The sequence below is a fragment of the Pterocles gutturalis genome, unplaced genomic scaffold (genome assembly GCF_000699245.1).
Source record: "Pterocles gutturalis isolate BGI_N339 unplaced genomic scaffold, ASM69924v1 scaffold46807, whole genome shotgun sequence".
Taxonomy (NCBI): Eukaryota; Metazoa; Chordata; class Aves; order Pterocliformes; family Pteroclidae; genus Pterocles; species Pterocles gutturalis.
The window spans coordinates 20-27,944 of NW_010109478.1; the positions used below are offsets into that span (position 1 = coordinate 20).

Here is a 27,925-nt window from a genome sequence, read left to right on the forward strand (position 1 = left end):
CAAGAGGGGGCTGACTGCCGGGGGCTCCCCGCTGGCCCCGTGGGTAGGAGTGAACAAAGAAATGTGGCCGGGGAGCAACTGTAAATGAGAAATTCCACCACCCACCCTTGAGAGGAGAGAGAAGAGGGGGGGAAACCCACTTGCGGGCCGGTGTTTAAGCAGAAGCAGCTTTTCGGAGAGGAAAGACCGCTCTTAAAAAAGCGTGAGCAAAACTGTGCTACGGTAGGAAACAGACCTTGCAAGCTTGTTGAGCGTGTTGTAGAATGGTGAACTGAGTCGTTTCATTGAACTTTTCTTTACGGAAAAGGAAATGGAGGCCTCAAGAAAATCAGTGTTAGTTCCCTGGAGGTTAGAGCCTGCGTGAGCACGTATCTACCAGCAAGTCATCTACGGGCAGAGTGACCTGGAGGCCTTGGAGCCTGGGTTGCTGAGGGAGCCCAGGGGAGTATGTAGGGTGTTTCCTGGGCATGAAAACCAGGATCAAAAGGGCAGACGTTAAAAAGACTTCCTTAAAGTCATAGCCCCATATTGCTGCATGTAAACATCTTGTGCTATGCTTGAAAATCTTTCCTTTTGGGTATGGCACTTTTGAATCATTATTATTGCTTTGAAAGGGTTTGATCTAAAGCTGGTGTCTAGGACTGCGTATCTTGCATGTCTGTTTATTTGAAGCCTATGTTTTGGTTTATAGAAGAGTTGGTAATGAAAGCTAATTTTCTTTTTTCTTTCTTTCCTCAGTTATCTAGTCAGAGTGAAGTCATCACAAGAGTTGTTCAGAGACTGTGTGAAAAAAGAAAGAAGAATGTCCTTGCATATGGATACTCCTTACTGGATGAAAACAGTTCTCATTTCCAAATCATGCCATCTTCAAATATATACAGCTACCTACCGAATACTGCAACAGAAACTATTCGTATCAGTGGCCTCTGGGAAACACTGCTGAGCAGGATAGGGGACGATGTGATGATGTATTTGTTGGAACACTGTGCAGTCTTTATGCTGGTTCCCCCTAGTAATTGTTATCAAGTTTGTGGGCAACCAGTTTATGAACTTATTTCACATAGTGTAGACTCATCCCCAGTGTTTGTTAAACAAAGGTTTTCAAAGCATAAACGTAGTAGCTTGCTTGACTATATGCAAAAAAGGCTTTTGTTTCACAGACAGTATCTTTCAAAGTCACATTGGTGGAAATGCAGACAAAGCCTTGAAGCTAATTACTCCAGCACGGGAAATAAAAAAAGTAACAAGATACAAAGCTCAGTGTCCAGTTATCGGTGTTCTGCAAAAGCTGTTTCTAAAGCAAGCAAGCAGGTCAGAATGGTTGCTGAACATCTGGAAAAACAGAGTAGCTCTGGTCTGTATTTGTCAGCTGCAGCACCATCTTTAAAAAGGAAGCTTGACAGGGAACAACTTGAAATTCCAGCTAAGAGAGCAAAAGTAGAGGAGAAAGTGGGAGAGGAAAAGGCTTGTAATCTAACTCCTGATGTAAACCCAAGTAGCTCCAAGAGATATGAAACTGCTTATGTAGCATCACGTTCTGTAAGTCTCATTAAAAAAAAGCACATTTCTCAAAGAACTAACACTGATATGTCTGGTCCTTTAGCTCACACATCTCGTGATGGGAACAAGTTTGTGGCAGGTGAATGCTCTTTTCTGCAAGGAGTTCAGAGTAACAAACCTTTAAAGTCTAGCATTGAAATGCAGGCAGAATCCCATAGGAAAGGAGTAGAGATGCGTATGTATAAACCTCAGTTGGATTCTGTACAAATCAAACCCGTGGAGGGTATTTCTTCAAAATGCAGAAGACGGGAAAGTCCCCTAGCTCATTTGGCAAAGAAATTACCAAATACACTCTTGCGTTCTGCAGTATACATTGACAGGAAGCTTCTTTTGTATTCTCGCAGGAATTTCCAAGAATGTTTTCCTAAACTGTTCTTATTGAATCGCTTGCAGGGCTGTCAGGCAGGTGGAAGACGGCTTATAGAAACTATATTCTTAAGACAAAATCTGTTGGAGCAAAAGCATAAGCAAAGTCTGCCACATCACAACTGGAGAAAGAAGAGGTTGCCCAAACGCTACTGGCAAATGAGACATACATTTCAGAAACTGTTAAAGAACCATGGAAAGTGCCCTTACTTAGTTCTCTTGAAAAAAAATTGCCCTGTGTGGGTATCTGAAACCAGTGTGAGAAAAAATGAGCTGTCTTGTCAGGCAGCCTTGTCTGGGGAAGCAGAGGTTCACGAGCAAGCAGAACAGTTTGAGAAAGAGCCTGCTAAGTGCGTGACAAGCAGCAGAAGTGCATCTGTTCACACTGATGTGCCAGACAACTCAAGTGCTCCTCTTCCAAAATGTGCGCGTGGGGAGTCACAGAGTGAGGAGCAAAGCCCGGGAGAGGGGTGTGATTCAGCCCTCGGGGACCTCCTCAAGCAGCACAGCAGCCACTGGCAGGGGTATATCTTTGTGAGGGAGTGCCTGGAGCGGGTCATACCTGCTGAGCTTTGGGGTTCAAACCATAACAAGTGCCGGTTCTTAAAAAATGTGAAAGCATTCATTTCCATGGGGAAGTTTGCTAAGCTTTCGTTGCAGGAGTTGATGTGGAAGATGAGAGTGAATGACTGCATGTGGCTTCGTCTAGTCAAAGGTACTATTATATTAAAGAACTAAGGCGGGGGTGTCAGATGACTGGTGTTCATGTTTAAGGTGGGAAGGGGGAGGGTATTGAATTAGGGTTCAGTTATTGCGGTCATTGTTGATAACCACAGATGATAGAACAAACCTAGTAGTCTTTGTAATTGCTGGTGGAAGAGTGCTAAAGCCTGTGTTCCTTCTAAGATGTAAGTTTTCATCCTTTTCATTCACGCTTTTTGTGTTTAATAGGATGACGTTTTCGTAAAAATTAATTCAGAACCTGGGACCTTTCAACAAAACTCTTTCGCTTTCACCCCTACCCTACAAATTGCGGTTAACTGTGAAAATTCATTGAAGTATGCCCTAAACACATAAGGAACAAATGCAGTCTGCCTGTTGGTAACCGTAAGCCTTCAGAAAAAACTAAAGGCAAATCAAGACACTTGTAGTGGCATGTGTTCCTCAGCTATGGGAGTGAACCTTCATCCCACAGCATGGTTTTCTCCCTTCTCATATCAACTTTGTGAGAAAGATTTGAGTATGGTACCCATGCAATACAGAGGTTGTCCACCATCTGTCACCTTTCTAGAGCCCTTCTCTGGGAACAAGAGACCCACACTGAGCACTCCTTCAGGCTGAGTAGTTGGTGGTGCAGAGGTCACCGGACTTGAGTGGTCCCTGGTTGAAAGCTGTCACAAGGGCATCAGCTATTTGCTCCAAATTTTATACAAATCCCTTCTGTTTAGTCTTCTTTTCAGAGGATGACAAGTAAATCATGCTTCCCTGAAGAAGTCCTTCTTCAGATGCTATTTTAGGACTTAAATCTAGGCTGAAGCTGTGGTTCTGTGGTTGATTGCTGTAGGATCTGATGCATATTGCCGTTTTTCTGTGCTTCCATTCTACATCTATACAATGTGGATGGCACTTTCTTCACTGATACATTTGCAGTATTTATTCTTACCTGGTAATGTACTTGGATCCTCCAGTAATGTGAGCTGAAAATGGTATTCCTTTTTAAAAGGTGCGATAAGGTTCTGAAATTACTGCAGGTTCTTTGTAGTGTAGAAGGAAAAGCAAATCTGATGTTTGAGAGCTGATGTGAAAAATAGGGGAGGTTACCCTTCCATAAAAACTGTTAATTCTGGCAACTATACTGATTCTTTCTTTATTCAGAAACTATGGCTCAAAATAATGCTTTTCAAAAAGCTGAGGAGTTAAATATTTTAGAGGGTTTTTATTGTAAAATATGTTTGGTTCATAGTCATTTGGAACATCTCATCTTAAAAAATGTAATACCTTCTTATTCTCTGGCCTTATTCCAGGAAAAGCAACACATAGGCTTGATTTTAATTTTCATGAAACTACTCACTTGTGCTTGAAGTTTAAATGCACATTTAATTGCTTTGCTGCACTGTAGGTGGGGTTTTTTTTTTTTTTCTCCAAAAGTAGTAGCAGTGGTTTTTTGTCAGTTCCCTGAATTGTAGTTGTCATTTACATCTGTTGTCAAGAACTTAGAAACAAATGATCTGGTTCCAGGACAGCTACTTAACAGCATCATGATTTAATTTGCATATTACAGCTGCATATTGCAGCTCTTCAGTTAGAGATTTTTCTAACAATCATAGGATTTTTTCATTGATACTATCTGGGTTCTGTTGAAATGAACACTGTTTTATCTCTTGATGGTAGTCTTTTCTTAGGTGCTGTAAACACATGAAAATGTCTCCACCCTGAAGCGCACAAAAACCAAACAGGGTAGAGAACTGGAAAGTTATTTCCATTTTATAAGTTTCAGTTTTAAGCCTTAGCTTTGTTCTGTCAAAATTAAGCTGTTTTTAACACGTTTGTGCTATTTGTGCAGCTAAACTAATATTTCTGTATAATTTCATTAAATTATTCTGTTGTATTTTGCAAAATCCCACTCTCTAATAAGAAACAGTATTATTGAAAGTTGGCAAAAATTCAGTATTGTAGCATAAGGATTTTTTCCCTATTTGCTTACCCATATTTAGACATCACTACAGATCTATGTGGCCTTAAATTTGCCAGTACCTAGGAATATTCTGGCTCCATAATTTTTGTGCCATCTAAATATTATAAGTGCTGATGGACTTAGGATGATTTTGTTTTTCTTTTTTTTTTTGACTGCACTAACAAATTTGATATAGGATGTCTGAAATAAAGCCTGACCTTGAAATTAATTTTAATGTAATGAAATTTTCAAGGAAATCTGAATATCATTCTCATCCCCAAGTCAGCCCAGTTTAATTCCATTATTTTTACTGTATATTTAAGTATTTTAATTCTTTTGCCTTTTAAAAAAGTTTTATATTGTAGTAGGCTTATTTCCATTTTACATTTCCTTTCATAATAATCCTGTCATTGTGCATTAAAGATCTTGTCAATGTCGGGAGACGAAAGTAAGTCTTTGGGCTACTAATGGCATGTATTCGTATCCTGTATGTCAATTTTTCACTGCAAATTAGTTTCTGTGTTTGTACTTTAAGCTTGGGTTGGTCACATTATTTAATGCTAGTGAAAATTTGGAGCAGCATCTGTGCAATTGTTTGTATTTGCTTTTTTCTGTCCATTAACCTCAAGCTGAGAAAAAGGGTTTGTTTGTTTGTTTGTATGTTCTGTTTCTTTACTAATGTCAATAGTTAATATTTACTGTAACTCCCTTTGAATTGTTTATTGAAGGTGATCACTTTGTTCCTGCCTATGAACATTGTTTCCGTGAAGAACTTTTGGCTAAATTCCTATACTGGCTGATGGATACCTATGTTGTTGAGTTGCTCAGATCATTTTTCTATATCACCGAGACCATGTTCCAGAAAAACATGCTTTTCTACTACCGAAAGTTTATTTGGGGCAAGTTACAGAACATTGGAATTAGGTAACATTAGAAAACTAACCAAACATTAGTGGACTATGTAGAAATATTGTTTTTTATAGTGTAAAGTTATAACTTTGCTTTCATTTATTGCCCATTTATCTTACTTTTATTTGCTTAATTTCCCAAAAGAAAGTTCAGCCTGTGATTGAAGCATGCACAGCTTGTAAATTTAGAAATATTTTATGTGAGAAAACTGATTCAAATTTAGAATTCTTTGGTAGCAGAAGAGAAACCTTTGCAATAATAAAATCCATCATGAAGATGATTTTGTTTTGATAAGTCAATTTTTTACATCTTTTAACAATGACTAAAGCATAGTGACAGAATCCTAAGGTAACCTTGGCAAAATTAATTTTAAAAATACTCAATTTGGTTCAACTACTTTAATTAAAAAAAAAAAAAAACCCTCAAACCAAAAACCAGACCTCTGCTGAATTGCTGTAATACTCTATTCGTAAATTCAGACAGTAGCCTTGTGTTTTAAGGTTGAGGGTTTTAAAAGCTGCAGCTTCTTTTTTAGCCAGCTGTGGAATTCCATGCTGCTTTTTTGATCTTATAAATGCACACATGTATTTAAGTTGGGGCATTATTTAAGGTCAAATTTTAAGCAATTAAGTGAGAAAATAGGAGAGATCTGAAGGCAATTTTAATGAACAATATTGTGCACACATCTCCATAGTTCACGTCTTTTGGGTTTTCATTATAAGTTGTTGCAGTCTAAGAGAGCTTTGTAACTGTGCAAAATGAGCATACTTGATGTCTTGTCTTTTAATAACCATTCTGTAAGGTGAACCTTTTGCTTTCACACTGGTCTGTTGGTCTACAATGTTATATGTATGATTTTTCCCCTTCTGCCCTGACACTCCCTGATTTCAACATTGGTATTTCCAGTGCAGCTCTTCTGTGTATGTGTTTGCACTTCATGGGGCCTCAATCTTGTTTGCAGTTGTCTCAGAGAATATGCAATTTAAATAGAAGTAGTAAAGTATAATTTTCAGTCCCACAAATTCTGTTTGTCTTGTCTTCAAACTTAACAGCCTTAACGTGGCAATTAGTGTTTTATGTAGTTTTAATATACTTCAAAGGCTACTTTTTAGCATAAAGTGTCATCAACTGCTAACTTTACTTATTAGATACAATTCTGTTTTTAGTGAGGTCCCTGAACTGCAGATTACTGCAAGCTGGGGAAGCATCCCAGGGAGGCGCTGCTGTGTGCTGGCCAAGGGCATGCTCGAAGGACAGGGTGCTTGCTGTTGGCTATGGGATATGGAGCTATATGAGCTTTTAGTCTGACCCCAGCAGCTGCACTCCAGCTCCGCCCAGAAGGCTACAGGCTTTTGTCACTCTGCTTTTCTGAGTGTTCTGTGCAGTGTGAGGTCTCATACGTATCCAGTTTACTGCGTTTATAAAGGCAGCAAGCTGCCCACTTCACATGGGAGGAGAGAAACTGGGGGTTAGAGATACTGTGAAGCAGCTGTTTAGGGCTTACTGTGCTTCCTTGGCTATTTCGAGACTCTCCAGGCACCATTCCCTCTTACCCAGGCAGTGTTTTCAGTCGCTGTTGGTGATTCGGTGCCAAAGGCTGTTGAGTTGCTTCCATATTCCCTGGAGGATGAGTATCTGGTGGCCTCAGTTGTTGCCCTAATGGCTGTTCTGTGGAAGTCCTGGTTCTTTCTCCTCTTCGGCTGGAGCTGCTCATCGCCCTGTGCTGTCTCGCAGAAAGGCATTCGCAGCCAAGGGTAGCCACTGGTGCCTTTCCAGTTCTTTTGCATCCTCCTTTGGGAGGGAGAGGATGGATGAAACAGTCTGGTCTGAGTGGGCTTGGGCTTTACTCATGAGCTTGCCTTTGCACTGAGTTGTCATTAGGGAGTAAATCCCCATCCTGAAGGGCTGTCTGTATGAATAGATCTTCCTGTGCAGAATCCCACTCAAGGGTATGGACTGTGGTTCTGGGAGGGGACCTGAATCTGTATGTTTGTCTTGCTGTGTAGGTGGAGCTTAGAGTGTACTGGACTTTTTGCACACAGATAACTTTCTGTTCATTTTTGAAGCTATACCAAACTTCATACTGCAAATTAAAAATAGTATTTATTCTTTATTAAGAAAAAAACTGTGTTTAATGACACAGTTGGCTCAAGTTACATGGCTCACAGAATACAAAGTTTTAAAAATCATATATCCAGCGTAGTGGTGACAGCACCTGTTTTCCTAAGGACCACACCCTCTCTACCTTTGCCACATGCAGTAGCTGCTAAAGATTGAAAGTGCTGCAGTAATTCTGAATCTTTCCTCATCAGATTGTGGCAGGATGTCAAAAGACAGCAGGACCATCCACTCAACTTCCTTGAAGTTCCAGTGCGTAACAGCGTACAAATGAGAGCAGGGTGGTTTAGTAGCCACTAGAGTAGTGCGTGTTCAAAGCCATTAGCACTGCTATAAATTCCGTGAAATAAGCTGTGGATGTTGCTGCAGGCAAAATGTACAATTCTACTGCTGGCCAGAGGTAGTAATGCTGAAGATCTGCCAGTAATTGGCCTTTTTCTTCACTTTTCAGAGCAAGTCGTATTTTTTTATATAGGGGTTGTTTTGGGTTCTTTTTTTTTGAACTGCAAAGTGATGGAGATTTGATAATTTGGTTGTTTCTTCTCAACTGGAGTTTTTTGTTTTCTCATAGTGTTCTACATAATACCATAGTACATGATGAAGTTTTATGGGTTCAGGAAATAATTTAAGTAATAATAAAAAATAGGGATCTCTAGCTGTGGAAGAGTGGTCTCCTCCTGTCCATTCTGCTTCACTTTGGGCTACATCTGTACCAGGAATTTAATTCCAAAATTTGAATATACATCCTCGAAACACTTGCTCAGTAATAGCTTGACTGCCAGCCCTGAATGCCCCAATACCTTCTAGGTGTCATGCACTGTATTACTCAAAAGCCGACAGTCCCAAGCAGCTGGATCATTATTTTGTATGGGAGTTGTGACAGAAAATAAAAGTATTTATGTGCCTCTTACTTGCATTCTTGGCTTTTCATGTGTCTGCTGAGAGCATGCTTGCCAGATTTCTACCAGCCATCCACTGTCTTTTGTGATAGTGTGGCCTCCTTTTGCTAACCTAGTCTGTTGATTGGTGTGGGATGAGAAAAATCTGCATGTAAATTTAGATTTGCATCCCCCCCCTCCTTCTGCAGGGATTTGAATTGTCTTGCTTCACTTCCCAGGGGAGTATCCTAACCACTTAGGCTGTAGGTCTTTTGGAATGGCACAATTTGTCCGGCTGAAGCAGTACAGGAGATTGATCCAGGTCTTTACATTGCAGGCAGGGCACTTTAACACTGCAATCTTAAGTAAAAGCAAGGGCTTCTGCATGACCTCCTTTTCCTGCCTCATTGCATGAGAAAGTATTGATTTGGACTCAGCTACACTGAACTGTAAATCCTGAGGGAGGTGTCTGAGGGGAAAACACATTTTCCAGTACAGTGGACTTAGGGAGCTCAGAATCTGTGACTTAGGACCCTTCTGTTTTTTATTATTCTCTGCTGTTCACTTTAGCCGACACCTGCTCAGCAGATGGGTTCTTTTGAATTGTGTTACTCGATACCTAAATGTCCTTCTGTTGTGTATGTATCCTAGTATCTCAGTTCACTCTTTTAATAAGTAGTAGGTCCCCTAAATGTTGCGAGTAGAACAGCCCATTACAGTGTGTAAGTCCTTCCCTGGATCTTTCTTAATATGGTTTTCAGAAGGTTCTGTTCAACTTCTTTCAAACTTCTGTAACCATGAGAAATATCCAACTTCCTGTTGTCTTGCATAAAAAATATTTCATAATGTTCAGATGTATTCGTCTGATCTGTACTTAAATTTTTGTTTGTGTTGATTAAGATTTTTTTATTATCTTAATTTTCAGCAAGCAGAAATCTGTACTCTTATTCTTGTATTACATTGTCATTAAGATACTGTGAAATTGTTCTGAAATTCACATTTCCATGTCACTTTCTGCAGAGGTTAGTATTTGTAATTATCTTTTTAGTAAAATATTTGGCTTCAGTTATCATAAAGCAATTAAATGTTTTAAATTACTGCCTTTCCTATTGCTTATACTGAATGTGTATTTGTGTTTTAGAAACCATTTTGCCAAAGTACATCTACGTGCTTTATCTTCAGAGGAGATTGAAGCTGTCCGTCAAAAAACAGATGCTCCTATGGCATCAAAGCTCCGGTTCATTCCCAAAGCAAATGGATTAAGACCCATAGTAAAAGTGAGCGGTGTTGTTGAAGCACGAACATTCAGCAGGGAAAGCAGAGAAAAGAAGGTTTTTATTTTCTTTATTGTTTTATGTGGGTTTGATGTAGGCAACTAATAAAGTGAGTGAGGTTTTTTATGTTATATAAAACTAGTGTTAATGTGGTGAGCTGGAACATTCAAATCAGAATGACTGAATGTGTCTACCTGCTGCAACCTAGTTTCTCCCCTCACAGTACTTAATTACCATTAGCCTCCAATTCCAGAATCACGTACTTCTGTTTCCAAGCTTGTCTTGAGGAAATGACTCGAACAGAATGGTATGGCCTGTCAGGTAATCATATTTTCTTTCTCTTTCCATCGGTTTCCCTCAGGCTTGCTAACTGTGTCTGATTATCATAGGCATTGGCCATCTATGGGAGTAGGATGGAAATCTCAAAGATATTCAGTATTCTGAACTAACATGTCATATTTGTTTGGCACACGGGAGGGTGAGGGATGGATGAGTCTGGCCTGTTGGGATTTACCTGAATACTGATTGTGGACGTTGATCAGCTAGTTGCCAGGTCAGTCTGGGGGGTTGCACAGTGGTGAATTGGGTGTGCTACAGAAGAAGGTCTGAGAAGGGTGAGGAGGTTGGATTAAGCATAGTAGGGAGATAGGAAGGAAGCTGTGAATTACTGCAGGGTGTGAACAGAGGCAGAACATGCAGTGCACAGGATAATGTTTTTAACAGTTAACCACAAGACATAGTGGAAACCCAGTTTCGCTATCTTGCATGACTGCATTAATTGTTTTTCATTAAGTCTGAGTCCCATTTAGTGCACAAGATTAAATGTTCCCCAAATGTGTGAGAGGTCAATGGTTTCTTAGTACTTACTGTTCGGTGTGTGATCCCAGACCAGATTTGCAGGGCATCAACTAAGAGCTGTTCTGAAGTGTTATTTCTTAATAGTCTTTCTGTGACAATCAGACTGTCAGATTTGAGAGTGTGCGTACAGTTAATTTGGAAATAGCTGCAGTGCTTTAAGGGTGTTGTCATTCCTGTAATAGATCTGGCATAAACGATTACATGAATATACTGAAGAAGATGAACGTTCAAAGTCAACCATGGTAGCTGGGCAAGTGGTTTGAGCTAATCTGACTGCCCTGGAGCTGAGAGGGACTATCTGTATCTGCTGAAAAGTGCAAGCAAGAGACTACTGTCGGAGAGTGCTGACAAACAATTGAGGACACTAAAGTCTTCAGCTGTTAGACCTCATCTGTCTAAACTAATCACAAAGCATAGCTCATGGTTTTCGTAAATCCATTAAAGAGAAGGCAGTAGTGTTACCTCTCTTCTTAGATAGTAGGCTGAGACAGAGAACTGTCCAGTGCAAAATGATCATCTTATTAATCAATTCAGGGCTTCCAACCTAATGGCAGTGATGCAGTCTGTCTTTTTTTTTTTTTTTTTTTAGTGTTTTTTCTTTCTTTTTTCCAAAACTTGTGTGGCTACTCAGTTTGTTTCTGTCCTGGCATTTTATCCTGCACTCTGTTCCATCCTGTACCATATCCAGCTTGTCTCTACTCTCCACTTTCCTTCTAGCATTTAAATTGTAGAAGGAAGATGATCTTCCAGTTCTTTCTGTCTGACAATATTCCATGTTTTGGAATATGGAAGGCAGTTGGAATTGTAGGAGTAGTCTTGGCCAGCTTCTGTAGCTCAATACTGCAATATATCCAGATGAATTGCCAGAGATAAACCCCCAAATACCCAGCAAACCAGCTTCTGATTCTTGAACAACTCTCAAGCTTTGCTGCAAAATACATGGTGGGATGAGTCCAGTTCTGTGAGTTTATCCTCAAGTCACTGTAGATTTTGTTTTGTTTCAAAGGTTTTTTGTATTTGCTTTACATCCTTCTTCCTTTTTTGATTGAATCAATATTTATTTTTTATTCTTAGTGGGAAGCTCAAAGCACTGGGAAGCAGCAGGGTTCTAAAAGGTTGGATTTGTCTAGAAGATTTGGTTTTGGATTTGATTTGATTTGGAGAGTTTATAATCTTTTATTGCATTCTGCAGCGATTCCAGCAAATCTTCAGATTTTGCAAAAATGTTAACAACTCTGTGGATTAGACCAGTTCTGGAGAATTAAAGAGGCTTGAAGGAATTCCTTCTGTCATGAAAATGAGGAGCTGCTGTGAATACTGCAACCTCAGTTCTCTTGGGTCTAGTTCAAACTGTGTTTGAAACCAGACTCAATTTTCTTTTACTGACTCACTTCCTAAGGCCCACGTGGCTATCAGCTTTGTGAAAAGGTGAAGGTGTGCTTTTTGTAGAAAAAGCAACCATCCTGGGATAGGCTCATTAAGAAGGAAAGGAGGAACTTTTCTCCTGATGCTTGCTTTGATCTTGCTGCTTCTATTTACCTTTGAGCTACATCTCCACCCTTTTGACTGTTTTTCTTAGGAACTGGTCTATAACAGAGAAGATACCACTGCAATAATTCAGGAAAGTGTCTTAATTTTCCAAAATCTTTGTTTTATAAACTGGTCAAAGGAATTTTGCAAGATCAGCCAATGAATGAATGTAATTACTTGCCTTATGTAAAACGGTGAAGTTGTATCAAGTTGTTTTGGAGGCAGTGGAAGTAGTGCATGTATTTGGTGTGCTTTAGTTTTGCCAGCTTTTCACTTAAACCTGTAATTTATTTTTTTCAGTGGAAAAATAAATGTTTTCAGATGAGTTGGAATGCTTTCATAATTAGTAGTTTCAGTGTATCCATATCACGATCACAGTACTTCCATTGAGAGTAAGAAACCTTTTATGTTCTGTGTATACATTTTAGAGGATTTGTCTGAAGTTCTGAACTGATTGATAAGGGCACTGTGTGTGCAGTTTGTTTATTTTCTTCCGTTGTATGGTTTGCCCTTTCAACATTCTTTTCTTGCCAGTTCTGTCAATATTTTTTTTCCTTAAGGTGTTTACAGAGCTAATCAACCTACACAACTTCACTGCCACTATGTGTATTTTACTAGTCCCATAGCTGAGAGTTAAGTCTTTGCTAACATACTTGCATAAAGTACCTCCCAGAGGCTGAACTGGTGGTGCACCTGGAGTTAGCCTAAAGCCTCAGGGGATACGTTCATTTTACTGTTCTTGTCGCAGTGATACCCTCCAGCAGAGAGAATGAATGATATTTAAGAAGTTACCTTCTAATTGATGGTGGTTTTATTTGCTGGAGTCCATCTGTTTGTCTCCTTAACTATTACGCCTTGATTTCCCAGACTCCAGGTACAGAAAAAAACATTTTCCATAGGATTTAAATGTAGAAAAGAAGAAAAAAAAAATCTCTGAGACTGTTTTCTCACTTCCAAGTAGTTACTGCAGCTTTCTATTCAGGCTTTCTGAAAGCTGCAGCTGACCAAAATAATATAGTGAATATACAAGTTTAATCTCATACTTCGTCTAAATGTGAAATCTATGTATTGAACAGAATTTAATATGTTTCAACATGTGGTTCTCTTTGGTCTCTTTTTAGATGCATCACTACAACACTCGATTAAAAAATCTGTTTAGTGTGTTAAATTATGAACGGACTATAAACACCAGTTTTATTGGCTCTTCGGTGTTTGGGAAAGATGATATCTACAAGACATGGAAGAAGTTTGTTACAAAGGTTCTTGAATCAGATGGTGAAATTCCTCATTTCTACTATGTAAAGGTATGTTTTTAATTATGTATTCAAACTAACTTTTCAAAGTCAGCTTGTACAGGTACTTACATAGCTGTGATCTGAGTGCATGTTTATTTCTTTTTCAAAATAAACTTTTGTTTATTTTAAAATATCAGACTGTGGTTTTTTTTTTAAGGGGCAGGAGGGTGTCCCTGCAGTAGCACTTCCTTTACTTGCGTATTTTTCTGTCCATCTTTCTGTCATGTAGCAGCTCTTGCTTCTTCACATGATTTTTGCAGTTACATTTACTTGGGTATAAAAATGGGACAAAAATATAAACTCAGGTATGCTTTTAGGGCCATCTTCCCAAAGGAAAACCAGGAAAAACTTGCTATGCACATTTGGATAAAAATAATTCTGTAAGTAATTTTAAAAATAGGTCTCTTCTATCTCAGTATCATTAGTTTCTGTTGAAAATGAATGCTTGAACTCTACTGTCTCTCCAAAAAGTTTCTTCTCCCACTTGAAAAAAATGAATGCTTGTTGTATCCCACTATTTGAAGGAGTTTCTTAACACTTTTGTTTTTGAGTTTTGTCTAGCAGGCAACCTGTTGTGTTTGAGTTCAATTCGTAGCTTTGAATTGGGATGATTTATACAGATGTATACAAATTACATGGTTTTATATATATATTACAGTGGGGCTTCTGTCCCCTGCTCTCATGTGTCCGTTGTCATCCTGTCCTTAAATTACTTTCAATGATTATCTTGTTATCTTTCAAACCAAATAATCATGTCATTGTTATAGTTCTAAGATTGTTGCTTCTTCAGAAGGTTTTGAATTTTGACTGTGACAAGTAAAAGCAGTGGTTAAAAGGCAATATGATGTTTAGGAAAGGTAAAACATCTAGGTTTGCTGCTTTCCAGAAGCCCAAGATGCCATCTCTGTTATCGTATGGAGAGGAAGGTTTCTCAAAATATTTAAACATAAAAATATCAACAATAAACTTCAGTTAAATGATTGAAGGTTCAGTGTTAGATTTAAAGTTGCGAATGGTATCATCTTCTCTTAAGAACAAGAATTGTGCTAAAACTGATGGTTTGGTTATCCTTTGTAAGGGAAAACTCATTGATGAGTGAGGAAAGGTTTTGCAGGTAAGCAATGAGGTGTTTTGTTTTTTTTCACAAATTTGGACTGAATGATGCAGTAAATTGACTTCTATGTGATTTATCCTTCAACCTTGTTTACATACTACAACAATGCTTTTTTCATACTACCACAGTGTTTACAATGATACTGATGAATACATAATGAAAGATATTTCTTCTATTTCAGGCTGATGTGTCCAGGGCTTATGATACGATCCCTCACAATAAACTTGTGGAAGTGATCTCACAGATCTTAAACCCTGAGAAAAGAACTGTCTACTGCATACGGCGCTATGCTGTGATTATGGTTACCACAAGTGGAAAAGCCCGGCGGTTCTATAGGAGACATGTATGACTTGCTGATTTCTTCTATTTGCTGTTGTAGATATATTTTGGTCCAAGGAATATTTTTGTTTATAGCTTTTTTTAGTCACAACTTGAATTAAGCAATTGCTTCATAAACCCTTTTTTAATAGTGTTGGATGTTTTTTAGAGGTAGCAAAGCTTCTTTTTACTCTGTACTTTTTACACTTTTTACTCAAGAATAGTAAGAATAAAGAGAAATGTATTGTGGAAATAGAGATATGTGAGGGAGATATTTCATTTTTAACAATAGCAGAATTGTTGGATTAAAATAATGCATTAAGGATGGCCCTTTGATCTTCACTGAATAAAAGAGTCTTTTACTGAATTTTCTATTGCTTTTGTCATTTATTTCTTTACACTCAATGTACAGGTTTCTACTTTCAAGGATTTTATGCCAGACATGAAGCAGTTTGTGTCCCAGCTTCAGGAGAATGCCTCGTTGCAAAATGCAATAATAGTTGAACAGGTAAATATCGGGAGGCTTCTTTTCAACTGAAAAAGAAAGCTACAGAAGAATTGGAGCACGATTTGGATTTTTAATTGAATGTATGTATTATGTAGTGACACCACCTCTCTTCTAGTTACCCAGCACCTTCCATACAAAGACTTTTGTCATCTCTTCTTTGATGTTTATAACAGGCATTCAGTGTTCAGTGGAAGGAGTCCACCAAGCAAGAAATCTGACAGAATGTCCTTCTAGACTTTTACCAGATTTTCTCACTGTTGTCTCAAACTTTCATTTTAACCAGTGGTTTCTTTTTCCTTTCCTAATTCCATTGTTTGTTGCAACAGTGCTTAAGTGAGAAAATAACTGTCTAGTAAAGAAAGGCTTCAACACTTGCTATCTCCAAAATGTACAGAAGTAAGAATGAATAAAATGTATTGTAAGCTAAGTAGCTAAGGAAATATATGCGGCATCTTGAATAGCAAGCTGCATAGAATAGAAAAATGAGGGGTTTTTAAAATAAAGCTTATTTTAATGTTTACCTGCCAAGGTGGATAAAAATGAACTTGTCTTTAGAGGAGTTAAAATGCAACACAAAGCAAGATCAACTCTTGTATTTTTTGTTTAAAGAGATTTCTCACTTTCAGGGAGTTAAAGTATGGTTAAAAATGGTATGTATTTTAAATTACTCTGCCTGATGCTTTGTTACAAGAAGCAAGCATCCTTCTGTTGTTTTAATTCTTGTGCTGCAGAGAACTGTACTAATTACAAATGTTTGTTCTCAAGACTACCTTCTGTGCAAGGAGCATGACAGAGAAAGGCATAGAAATAGGTGATATGCTCAGTCAGTTTCTTAATACATTTTATTGCTTAGCATCATGGTCTTCCATGATAACAATTTACAAGATTCCTGAGCATGGGATGACCAGACAGGTATTTTCTCACAGACTAATTTGTCTTTAATTTTTTTTTCCTAAACTTGCTAGTGAAAAATTTTGACATAGAGTAATTTATGTTTCTGACATACAAGTAAAATGATCTTGTGTATCTGTGGACACGGGAGTAGAATATACAGTATGGGTGGTGCACAATTCCAGGATCCTACAAAGTGCAGAGAGTACATGGATGAAAATGAAAACTAGCTGGATGTCTGATGATGTGTATGTAGGTTTTGTTTTGTTCCTTTTTCCAGTGGACGTCTGATTTAGATAACTATGTTAGGCATACATGAACAGGAACATACTATTTCAAAATATTTTACAGTTGAAAACAATTTGTGTGTGTGTGTTATTACTTTAAAAAAAAAGTATCCTGAAAAAGTATTGTGTCAGCCTGGGTGTCTGTACCACAGGGGCACCACGTTAGGTTTTCATTACAAATAACCATGATCTTGTACGGCTCTGTCAAAAACTGGGTGCATTTTTTTGACGTCTGGTGTATGCAAGTAGGAAGTAATTTTGCTTTAGTTCTCATAAAGACATCGTTACAGGGATTTAAACTGCTCAAAATGAATTTTTTATTACACAATTTTTAACCCAAAAAGCTTCATAAATACTGGGTGGACAGTCACACATGGAATCATTGGTAATATGTGGCAAAGAATGAGTTTTGCAGCAGAGCTGGCAATTGAGTGTTATCTGTATTTGGGGAATTGTAAAGAACATGACAGTTGCAGAAATTGTTCTGCAGAATAGAAAGTGGACAGTGGATTTTGATAATCCAGCGTAATATACCAGCACTTGAAAAAGTGTTTGTAGATGTTATATTTTACTATTTTCCTATGTAACACCAATCAAAACTGCTTTTCTCCTAAAGCAAAACAAAAAAAGAGCTGCACCATTCGCTTGTTGGATGTGAGCAGCTTTTTAGTGTGAATGTTCAGGTCTTGGCGGTAGGTGTTTTGTTTCTTACCTTAGGGGTTTGAACTGCCACAGTCTTAACTTTTCATAAAGGTTTCTGTGTATCTTGTAAGTTTATACTATATATTTAGTTTCAATACATTTCTAAAGTACAAGTCTTGTTTTGTTTTGTCCCATTTCTAGAGCTTAACTTTTAATGAGACAAGTTCCAGCCTGTTTACTTTTTTTCTTCAAATGATACATAACAACATTCTGGAGATTGGGAGCAGGTAAAAGAGAAGTCAGTTTTTGTTTGTATAATGTGTTTGGTTTGTTGGTTTTTTTTTTTGTTGGTTGTTTTTTTCTGTAAGCAGGACACTTTTAAATGGCTCAGAGGGTTTTTGATAGCTGTCTTTTAAAGATTTCTAGTTAACGTTAACTTGTAATCTGTTTATCAGTTTAAACTCCGTAAAAGAACGAAGACTTTAGAATCAAATTTGTATTTGAATAAAATTTCTCTTTCCCACCTGGATATTGTTAACTATACACAGAATACATTATTCTAAAGTATGTAACCTTCTTCATTTAAAACTGCAAATGTAGTTCAAAAGAAAAATGCTTTAAAATGTTGTAATTCATAGTGGTGAACAAAAGCAAGGTAACATCCAAGCAATCATGCAAAAGCCTTTTTTTCCCTGTAGTGCAAAATTAAACTTTTTCTGCATGGCCTTGCTATTTGGCAAGTTACAATATGAATAAGAGGCAAAACCAATAGGAATTAAAATTATTGGTGACTCTAAAACTATGTAATCAGATGTTACAGAGGGTAGTAATTCAGATTTTTTTTTTTTGTGTGTTGCTAGAAATGCTGATGTGGTATTTATGTTTTACCTCTATGTGGCAAATGTTTGTACCGTGTCTAGAGAACAGGTACTTACATGGTCTTTATTTGTAAACACAGAATGAGGTATATTAGAATGAATAGCTTCTTGCTCTTGAAAAAATACCTTTATTTTAGAATACTTAATATCACAGAATTGAGGGAGGAGGAGAAAAGCTTTCAAGAAGGCAAATAGAAGAGCATTCATAAGTTTTTCTAGCATTGATGCTTACACTCCCTTTGGCAGGATCATGACAATGCTGATGTGGCATGCTGTTAACAAGGACTAGTCAACATCAGTATGTTTAATAAAAGTTCGACGGTTTTAGAGAAGGCACACCCTGACAAAGCCAACTTCACACTTACTTAAGTTCGGTCACAGCTTGACTGAAAACATACTGTTTGTCCTAGAATGAATTTGCCCTTTTTAAGTAGCTCGTTCTCGTTTGTTCAAAAAAAACCCCAAAACTGCAAATAAGTGTAGTACATGAATGCACTATTTAACTGATGGTCCTCAAAAAGCTGTCACAGTTAATCAACATTCACTTGATGTTTTGAGAAAAATGCTGAGTGTTGAGCTGGGGACCAAGAAGGCATCTTTTAATACCATTTGATGTCTTTATCAAAAGTCCATAAAAATGTAACATTACTGCTAGAAAAATTTTCAGATTACTCAAAACATAGGTAAGATCACTGATAGAATGTAGTATGTGGCTGTGGTGTCCAGTTGCATAATTTAATTCTCTTCAGTTTCATTAAGACAGTCATGTAGTAATGGCAAAATGAACATTATAATATAGTATCTCGCTGCTTCAAAGGAGTGTTGTGAAAATAATTCCCTTGGGTTTTGTGAGGCATACTCGTTCTGTTGCTGCCAGCATAGAAAAAGTCACAAGATAATGGGGAACTGTGTCTTTAGTAACATATTTAGATGTGATACATTACTATTGCTATGTGTGGTCTTACTGGCTTTATACAATTAACAAGATAGGGGAAATATTCAAACAAAACCCCCCCAAAACCAAAAACCCGAGAAAATATTTTCCTTGGCTGAGTCATGGTCTGCAAATATAAACAAAGAATAAACACCGCAATTTAAATTATCAGTTTAAATTATTTCATAGTTAAACATTTTTACTCTGACTTCTGCTGCTGAAAGAGCTTTTCTTTTTCAGAAAACTTAGCAAGATTTGATAGTGGTGAACATTTATATTTTAATTTAATGTGGATGTCTGCTGTTTCTGAGAAAAGTTGGAAGTGTTCCATCTCAAAATCCACCTGAATTTAATTCATGGTGTAGATGAGCTTCAGCGTCTGGATTTTTATTGGGTACCTGCTAGGAGCTGTTTGGGTAATAGTTAAAAATAAATTATAGTTTAAAAGATTTGTCCAGTACACTTGATTTCTGGTACAAGAACACTTGTTTTGAAACTATGTAAGATGTAACATGAAGAATTACGAAACTTAAATGAAGAGTGGCTCTACAGCTGGAGGAGGAAGGAGGCACAGTTATAAAATTTATTTAATTTAATGACAGCTGTCTACTGGAGTTTGGTAATAAGAATGGAATATGTGTATCAGTGTTTTTTTTCACTGATTAACTTAAAACTTCTGGAGCCTTATGTAGATTGTTAGAAGAAAGAACAAATTTAAGGCTAACTAGCAAGCATGTGGCATATTTCTTATTGAAAAATATATGTTATATTTGGAAAAAAATAAGTAAATGTTAATGACCATTACAATCTTCTTGTTGCATGTTTTGATATTTTTTTTCTTTTATTCTTCACTAGGTACTACTTACAGTGCTGTGGAATTCCACAGGGCTCCATTTTGTCAACCTTACTTTGCAGCTTATGCTATGGAGACATGGAAAACAAATTGCTTTGTGGAATACAGCAGGATGGGTAGGGATGCTTTGTTCTGTGCTCTGTTATAGTAATGCATAATATATGGTATATGTGTTAGACATTTTCTCTGAAGTTTAGTTTTGTATTTCAAAAATTTCCAACTCTACATTAGGAGTGTGGTGCACACAAACATCTCTGCAGCTTCAGTGTCACTGTGTTTGTTTTGTGGGTGAATTTACTTATTTGTCATAAGGTTGGGAAGAAAAGTGCTGAAAAGAAGCTTTCCCAGGTCTGTAGGTAGGAGCCTTGTTCTGCTGTAAAGAGTCTGACAAGCTGTATGGGAAGTTTATGGTTCTACACTCATTCCCACATCTGTGGTCTTTTGTCCTCAAACAAGATGGGATGTTCGTTACAGGCTTTTAGATACTTCAGACTTCTTCCTGAGGGCTTTCCAATCCACCATCTGTAAATTGTAATATTTTATCAAGGTCACAGCTGTATTGCAGATTTTTTATGAGGCATGTTGGTCCTTGTTTGAAGCTCTGTGTGGCTCTTGGTAGATCTTCTGAGACTTTGTGCCCTGCTCATGCTTGCTTCCTAGGAGCTTGACAGAAAGCTAGCCTGATAAAAGCTGTGCTTTATTAGCTGCAAAAACTTTGGGGTCCCTTTTACCCCCATATGAACTCATCCCCAGAGGAATCCCAGTAGGGTCTTTAAGGCATGGGCTGGACCCTGAAGCTTGTCTGTGTTCACATCTCTCCTTCCATTGCTGTGAATTCTGTCCTAAGAAAGAAAAAAGAAACTACAAAGTGTGTAGGAGTCCTCCAGATGAGTGCATCTGTCTGATGTATCTTCTTGGGAGGCTCACTGGGTAATGGAAGGTCTCAGAATTTTAAATGTTTCAAAAAGTAATAGAGTTCTTCTCATACGCTTTAGGATACTGTGATGATAAGAGTCTAAACAGCAATTTTTTGCTTTCAAAAGGTGTTGTTTATACATATTGAAATTATGAAACTGATTCAGAAGAATGCACTCTTTAAGGTAGCAGCTGTTTTTATATAGAACATATTTTAGAAAGTTACTTAGGCGTATTTTGAATTATTTTGATAGTATCATTTGGCCTTTAAGTCAAAAAAATAACCTGGCTATTGACTTGGCTAGGTAAAAGTGCAGCTGATCTGATTGTAGTGATGACAGTACTCCTGCTTTGAAAGATGAGGCTGAACATGGTCGTCTCCAGAGCTTCCTGTCTATGATCTCCTAGGCAGAATTTATCAGAAAAATATGGGCATACTTGGAGCCTGAGTTCTGTTGAGAAAGAAGATTCCAGCCTTTGCAGTGGTAGACAGTAGTCTGTTGTTTTACAATCAAGTTGTAACTTCACAAACAAGTTATTACATGGTAAATGAAGATACAGAGTTAGAGCACATCAAGAATCTGGTATCTGCTTGTGTATCTGGTATTATACCTCCTTTACTTATCTTGTAGATTAGGATACTGAAAATTCTCCCTTTGAAAAGTGTAAAAACCTGCATCCAAGAAGCTACAGAGGAGTAGCTTGTGTGCTGTAAATTCCTGTCATGTTTCATGTAGCCAGCCTCTTTGCTCTCTTTTTTTTTTTTTTCATTTGTTTTTAGGAAAGAAGCAGAACTGAGAATTTCCTCATGAGACACGATTTGGAGATCATATTGGCCTCTACCTTCTTGTGAAATAAAATGGGCATGTTGTTGCTCTGAGGAGTATTACAGAAATTTGAAAGGATTACATCTATAAAAAAATCTAACATCAATTTCTTCTTGATTACAGAGTCCTAATACGTCTCATTGATGACTTTTTGCTGGTTACACCACATTTAATGCAGGCAAGAACTTTTCTAAGGTATGCCATTAAAGACACAGTTTTTAAAGTAATAAGAATTAGCACCTTTTAGGTAATTAGTTTTTCTTTGTACATATTTGTACAAATAGGTATGTTTGTTTTATGGGTTAATAATCAAGGGCTGTCTTGGAGTCCTTGCTGGTAGCCTGTGAAAGAGTGCAACTTTTCTCTGATCCAATATTGCTAAGACTTTTCTGGTCATTAATATTCTGGGATGAGTATTTAAAGATACTGATAGCATGGCAGCATGCAGCTCACACAGAAGTTTTCAAACAGTTACTCTTTAGAATGCTTTAGAACTACTGCTTTTTAAAAATTGAACCTCAAAAGAGGTTCCTGGTTACCGTGACTATGAATGTACAGTCAGTATCTAAGAAGAGTTCTGCTGATGCCAAAGCCAGTTTTAAGGATCCAAAGGAGAGTTCTTGAAGAAAGCTTAACATCTGCAGTGCAGTCAGTTGCATCATGCTTTCCAGTAGTCAGAAAGATGCAGCTCTCTTGTGAGGCTGAAAGGTGATGGGGAAATCAATTAAGTACAGTTTGAAGTATAAATTGTACTGAATAGTGGATAGTGTACTTTGAAGACTTCAATTGTCCTCGTTTCCTTATCAGAACAGAAATAAATTTATAGGAATGTGTGGATTTACAGTTCTGAAAATGGTAAGTCAAACTAAGAGGCTGGGGATGCATCAAGCTATTAATCTATATAACATCTTTTCAGCATAATGGCACTTGCAGTAGCATTGCAGATATTGTCCTACTTGCCCGTTGAAGTTAGCTGCATCTTTGTTCTACATCAACTTCTGTACATGTGTTGATTTTCTGTAGGCAAGTAGCCTCTTCTGTGCAAGTTTTCCAGGACTGCTTACAGATCCTATGAACTCTCTGCCACAAGTGGAGTAGTAATAGTTTTTTTCTAACATAATATTAGAACTGGGGGGCTCAAGAAATTAATTTTGAGGAGACAGCATAATGACTATTCCTTCCCAACAAGAAGAGCCTACCTCTTCCTCTCAGTCTTTAAAAGGATGAAGCCTGCACATGAATACATTGCCAAGTAAGACAAACTGCTGCTTGTCCACAAAATGACACTGCTGATACAATGAGTAGTAGATAATCAGCAGGCATTCTGGCAATGAAAACGTTCTTAGGGAAAACTTTGTGGAGAAAGTTCAAAACTTTTAATCGGATAAATGAAGTTTCTATTATGTGCATTCTCCTTGTTTTGTTAACTTTTAAAATCAATAACTCTTCATCTGTCTTTTTTCTAGTAATTTTGATTTCAATGGTTTCTGTGAGTGTGGTTTATGCATCTTGTCTCAAATATTTCATGGTTTAAGTTCTTAATTTGTATTAATCTGTAAAAGTTTTTCTCCATTATCCTTATATTCTTAAACTTATTTATTTGTTTCATGTATTTATTTACCTGTAATATATTCAGCTTTGTATATTTCTAGCTGTGTTGCTTAACCTAAAGAGTTGGCTGTGGTTCCCTTTATTCTTTGGTTTCTGTCCTTTTATGAAAGATGATATGTGTCTTGCAGCATGGTGGGGTTTTTTGTTTGCTTTTGCGGGGAGGAGTTAGGCTAACTGTTTGTATCTGTTTTAGGACTCTAGCAACAGGTATTCCTGAGTATGGCTTTTTAATAAACCCCAATAAGACAGTCGTGAATTTTCCTGTTGATGATATCCCAGGATGTTCCAAATTTAGACAGCTGCCAGATTGTCGTTTGATCCCATGGTGTGGTTTGTTATTAGATATACAGACACTTGAGGTTTACTGCGATTACTCCAGGTAAATAGAGTTGTATAATCCAGTGTCAGCTTTACAGTATATTGTGCATAGTATGAGAAGCACAGGGGGTCTTGTGAATGGTGTAGTTGAATTAATTGCAAAGTAGATTTTACAATTCTGTTTCTTACACGGTAATCTAAACATTTTCTTCTGCTGTGCAGCCTGCTATTTTCTTCATTCCAACCTGGTGGAACATAATGTCATTAACATCATCGAATGTGGCACAAGTCACTAGTGAACAGAAGTCATATACTGTATGGTGGCTACGTGGTTCTGAGAAAGTTTATTAAATCATCTCAGTTCAGATTCGTTCACCATTATGCACTATATTGTATCTGATATCATATAACTACATTTATTGTTCTGAAATTGTTATTTTTTGTACCTTCCTAGAAGAAGCAGTATTACATGAACTACAGATTGGGATTAATTTTGTATTGACTAGGGGGACCAGTAATCCTTTCAGCATCAAAGGTGTTCCTTCTGGTACACTTCAGGTGGTAGTGTAGGGGAAAAGTAACCTCTCTTTAGCAGCCTTGACTATATGCACAAAGCAGTCTGAAGTGGCATAGAACTCGGGACAGGACAATGTATATTACTGAAAAGCTCTGTAGACCCTTTACATGGATTGCTAGAGATGGCTTTAGACATTTGCTAAAGATTAACAAGAAAGAACTGTTTAAACTGAAGGGTAATATTGCTGTGTTACTTACCACATATGAACATGCATACATTTAAGTGGAAAATTAGGAGGAGGTTTTCCATCACTAGAGTGGTGAAGTTCTAAAGTAGTCCTCCAAAACCAAAAAGCATAGTCGGTTTAGGAAAGGAATTTCTATGACATGATTTTCTGGAACAGCAGACTAAAATCAGCAGCCAAAGAGATTTATTCACTAGCTCTGTTTCTGAAATAAATAGTTTATGTTGATGAGGACGTTGATGCTACTGGTCTGGGAGACACTAAGCAGAATCCTGAGGGTGTTTATTACAAGGGTCGCCTTGCTTTTCATAAGCTTGACCCTAAGTAACTGGAACGCCAGGGTGGACTGAGGTGGCTTCTGCCCTAAGCTTCTGGGTTGCATGGATCACAGAGTATAACCTGGCTGTCACTGGAGTCAATAGCAATGGTCTGGCTGGACCACGTGTTTTAGAAATACGTCTAGTTTGTGTTTAAGGTTATTGGTTTGGATTTTTTTTAGCAGGGTGAATTATTCAGCCCTGAGGTATTGAAGTCGTTCCTTAGATAATAGCCTTAGTGCCACAATGTCTAGTCTCTTTCTGAATTGAATTTAGTCATCTTTTAGCTGCTGGCTCATTGATTAGCAGGCAATCTCTGTAACATGAGAAGTTAAATGTGGCTTACTTTACAGAATTTAATGTGGTCTATTAGCCCATGGAGTTTAACTACTTTTTTTTTTCTTTTTTTTCTAGTTATACTCGTACTTCTATCAGATCAAGTCTTTCCTTCAATTCAAGTAGAACAGCTGGGAAAAACATGAAATACAAATTGATTACAGTCCTCAAACTGAAATGCCATTGTTTATTTCTTGATTTACAGGTGGGGATATGGAAATGGATGTTTGGAAATATTGTGATTAGTGATAAATAGCATTAAAATTGCTTTGAGTTCTAACACAAAGAGTTGATTTTCAGAGGTGATCCACATAACCTGGAAATGTTAATATCAACTAAAATGTGGGGTCTTGGCGCCTTCCAGAACTGAGCCCTCACAACATTGTTAGCTTGGGTACATAAAAGAAATATTTGAAGTTTAGCATAAAATGTTTTTTCTCTAGATCTCTAAATCATTTTATGCTGTTGAACTTGAGAAAATCCTACTGTGACACTAAAGTATTCCTATAGCTCTGTTTCTGTCCTGTTCTAGATCAACAGTCTTAGAACAGTTTTCATTAACATCTACAAGATATTTTTACTTCAGGCTTACAGGTAGGTCTTCTGCGGTAACTCTGAATATTTCATTACTCTTTCTTGACATGTGGAGGAGCTATGGATTAGGAAAAATGTGCAGTGGTCAATGTCAGTACTAAGTCACATTATTCTTGTTTCAACAATGTTCTTACGTAATGTTATTAGATTCTGGATACAGGATTATAATTAATTTGTGTGTTTAAGTGACACTTCACTAAATGGATTTTCAGTGTCTCTTGGTATTGCCAGATGATCTCGCAAAAGCCAGTCTGTTTTGCTTAAGGAGGATGACGAGAAGCTTTATCACTCATTAACCAGTTTATATTTAGAACTTTGTATCTATTAAAAACTTATAGAACTTTGACCTTTATAACTTTACCCAGTAAAGTGAGGTTTCATTCTACCAAATTAATTGCAGTTTCTTAGCTGCTGATAATGTCTTCATTGCTCCTTAGCTGGTAGTATCTTTGTTTTTGTGAGCTGTTCTTGACCAGCAGAGGAAGTGCATGTTTTGAACAAGGATAAGGGAAAGAAATCAAAACTGATAAGCAAATTGGGAGAAAATGCTGTTCTGTGCATCAAAAACTTTGAATGATTGGCACCGCCAAGTACTTGTTTGTTGTAACGCAAAAATGGTATAAGAGGTGCTTCTCTCTTCATGAAAATCATGTGTTGCTTTTTTCCTAGGCTCATACTTCTTAGAAAGTGATGTTTTAGTTGTGTTCTTAAAGTAAACTTGATCCACATTCACCCTGTACCATTCTTGTGTCTAAGAAGTGTAGTTGGACTTGGCTAGTACAGCAGTGATGTGTCAAACTCTTAAACTTTGTGTTGTGAGTGACTTAACGGGTTTTCTCTGATGTTGGACATGATTACTTAGTTACTTCTGTTTGCTTTTATGGTAACACTCTAACAAAGACCTTTATGATAGAGTACCTTTTAAAAAACTGTCCACCATACTAACAGCATGTCAGGTTAATTCAGCCAGAGCTCTGTGATGCAGTGTGGTAATTATGTTTATCCTTTAAATATTTTAAAATTTTGTAATTGCTTGAAGTGATTATGCTTATGCTAGGTTAATTTGGTAAATAAGTATATACATTGCTGAGTAATTAAAAATCAGCATTGTAATTGTTGACTGTATTCCGCGTAAGCAGACAGGGTGATGTAATCTGAAGAAAACAAAAACAAAAAAGAAAAGAAAAAACAGCAGTTTTAAAATATGTCCAAAGAGAGGTGTAAGGGAGCATACAATACAAATAATTTCCATAGAATTGGCTTCCAAGCAGACAAAAGAGTGGGGATCCTGGTCCGTGGAACACTATGTCATTTGGAGGTCTGAATTCCTGAAGATAATTTGTTGTGGGGTTTTGTTTTGGTTTTTTCTTCCTCTCACACTCTCTCATGTGGGTGTTGTCTGGCTGCACGCTCTGTGATATGTAATTGGTGAAGATGTGTAGTTTAACTTCCCCTGCACATGAAACCGTTACCCTCAGGAGGGAATTCCGTTACTGAGGCAGGCAGCTTCAAGATCTTTCAGGTCAGAATTTACAAACAAACATCATATGTTTCCAGCACTCCAGGGATGTGTATATGTAGGATAGGTATCTTATGCTAGCAGTGTTGATATACGTAAAGACTGTTGAGTGCTTCTAAATGTTGTATAGTGCCTAAGGCGTGTAATCATAGTTTCACTTGAAATTGTAAATGACTTGTAGTTAAGTATTGTTTTTGCAAACAGGTTCCACGCCTGTGTTCTCCAACTTCCATTCAACCAGCAAGTTAGAAACAACCCTTATTTCTTCCTAAAGATCATCTCTGAGACTGCATCATGCTGCTATTCTATCCTGAAAGCAAAAAACGCAGGTATAGTATGTTAATGGCTATGAAGTAGCACATTTGGATTTGGTTTTTGAGGTCTTTTTAGACAAAGTGTCTTGGAATGTGCAGTCAGACCATGTCATTTAAAGATTAAGAATGAAAAATGTGGAGTGTATGATAGGAATCACTATATTTTTTTTCTTGAACTCTATCTCCTGAAAATACTAAAATGCTTCAGGTTTTAGTTTTCAATCCTCTGCTGACATGGGAGACTTTATTGATTACATAGGGTTTTAGTAAAGAATCGTGGAATGATTTTATAGAAAGAGAGGAGAGGTCAGACATACTTAATGCTCATAATTTTCAGTGACATTATTTTCCTGTTCTGCCTGTAGGGGTTGCTTTAGGTAACAAAGGTGCATCTGGAGTGTTCCCTTCTGAGGCAGCAGAATGGCTCTGCTACCATGCCTTCACTGTCAAACTGGCAAACCACAAAGTTGTTTACAAATGCCTGCTTAAGCCCCTAAAAATCTGTAAGTATTTGATGATTTTGACA

The 27,925-nt window shown here is 37.4% G+C and overlaps 1 protein-coding gene across 1 annotated transcript; it reads left to right on the forward strand.

The window, feature by feature from the left end:
- Positions 1-738: 738 nt before the first annotated feature.
- TERT (telomerase reverse transcriptase) lies at positions 739-27,925 on the forward strand (the record flags this gene model as incomplete). Its single annotated transcript, XM_010072986.1, has 15 exons — positions 739-1,270; positions 1,331-2,641; positions 5,329-5,524; positions 9,647-9,836; positions 13,289-13,471; positions 14,758-14,919; positions 15,307-15,402; positions 17,424-17,509; positions 19,890-20,003; positions 21,753-21,824; positions 23,434-23,619; positions 25,051-25,177; positions 25,505-25,566; positions 27,290-27,414; positions 27,765-27,925. Coding segments are annotated over 15 exons (3,603 nt in total), but the record flags the coding sequence as incomplete, so codon positions are not given.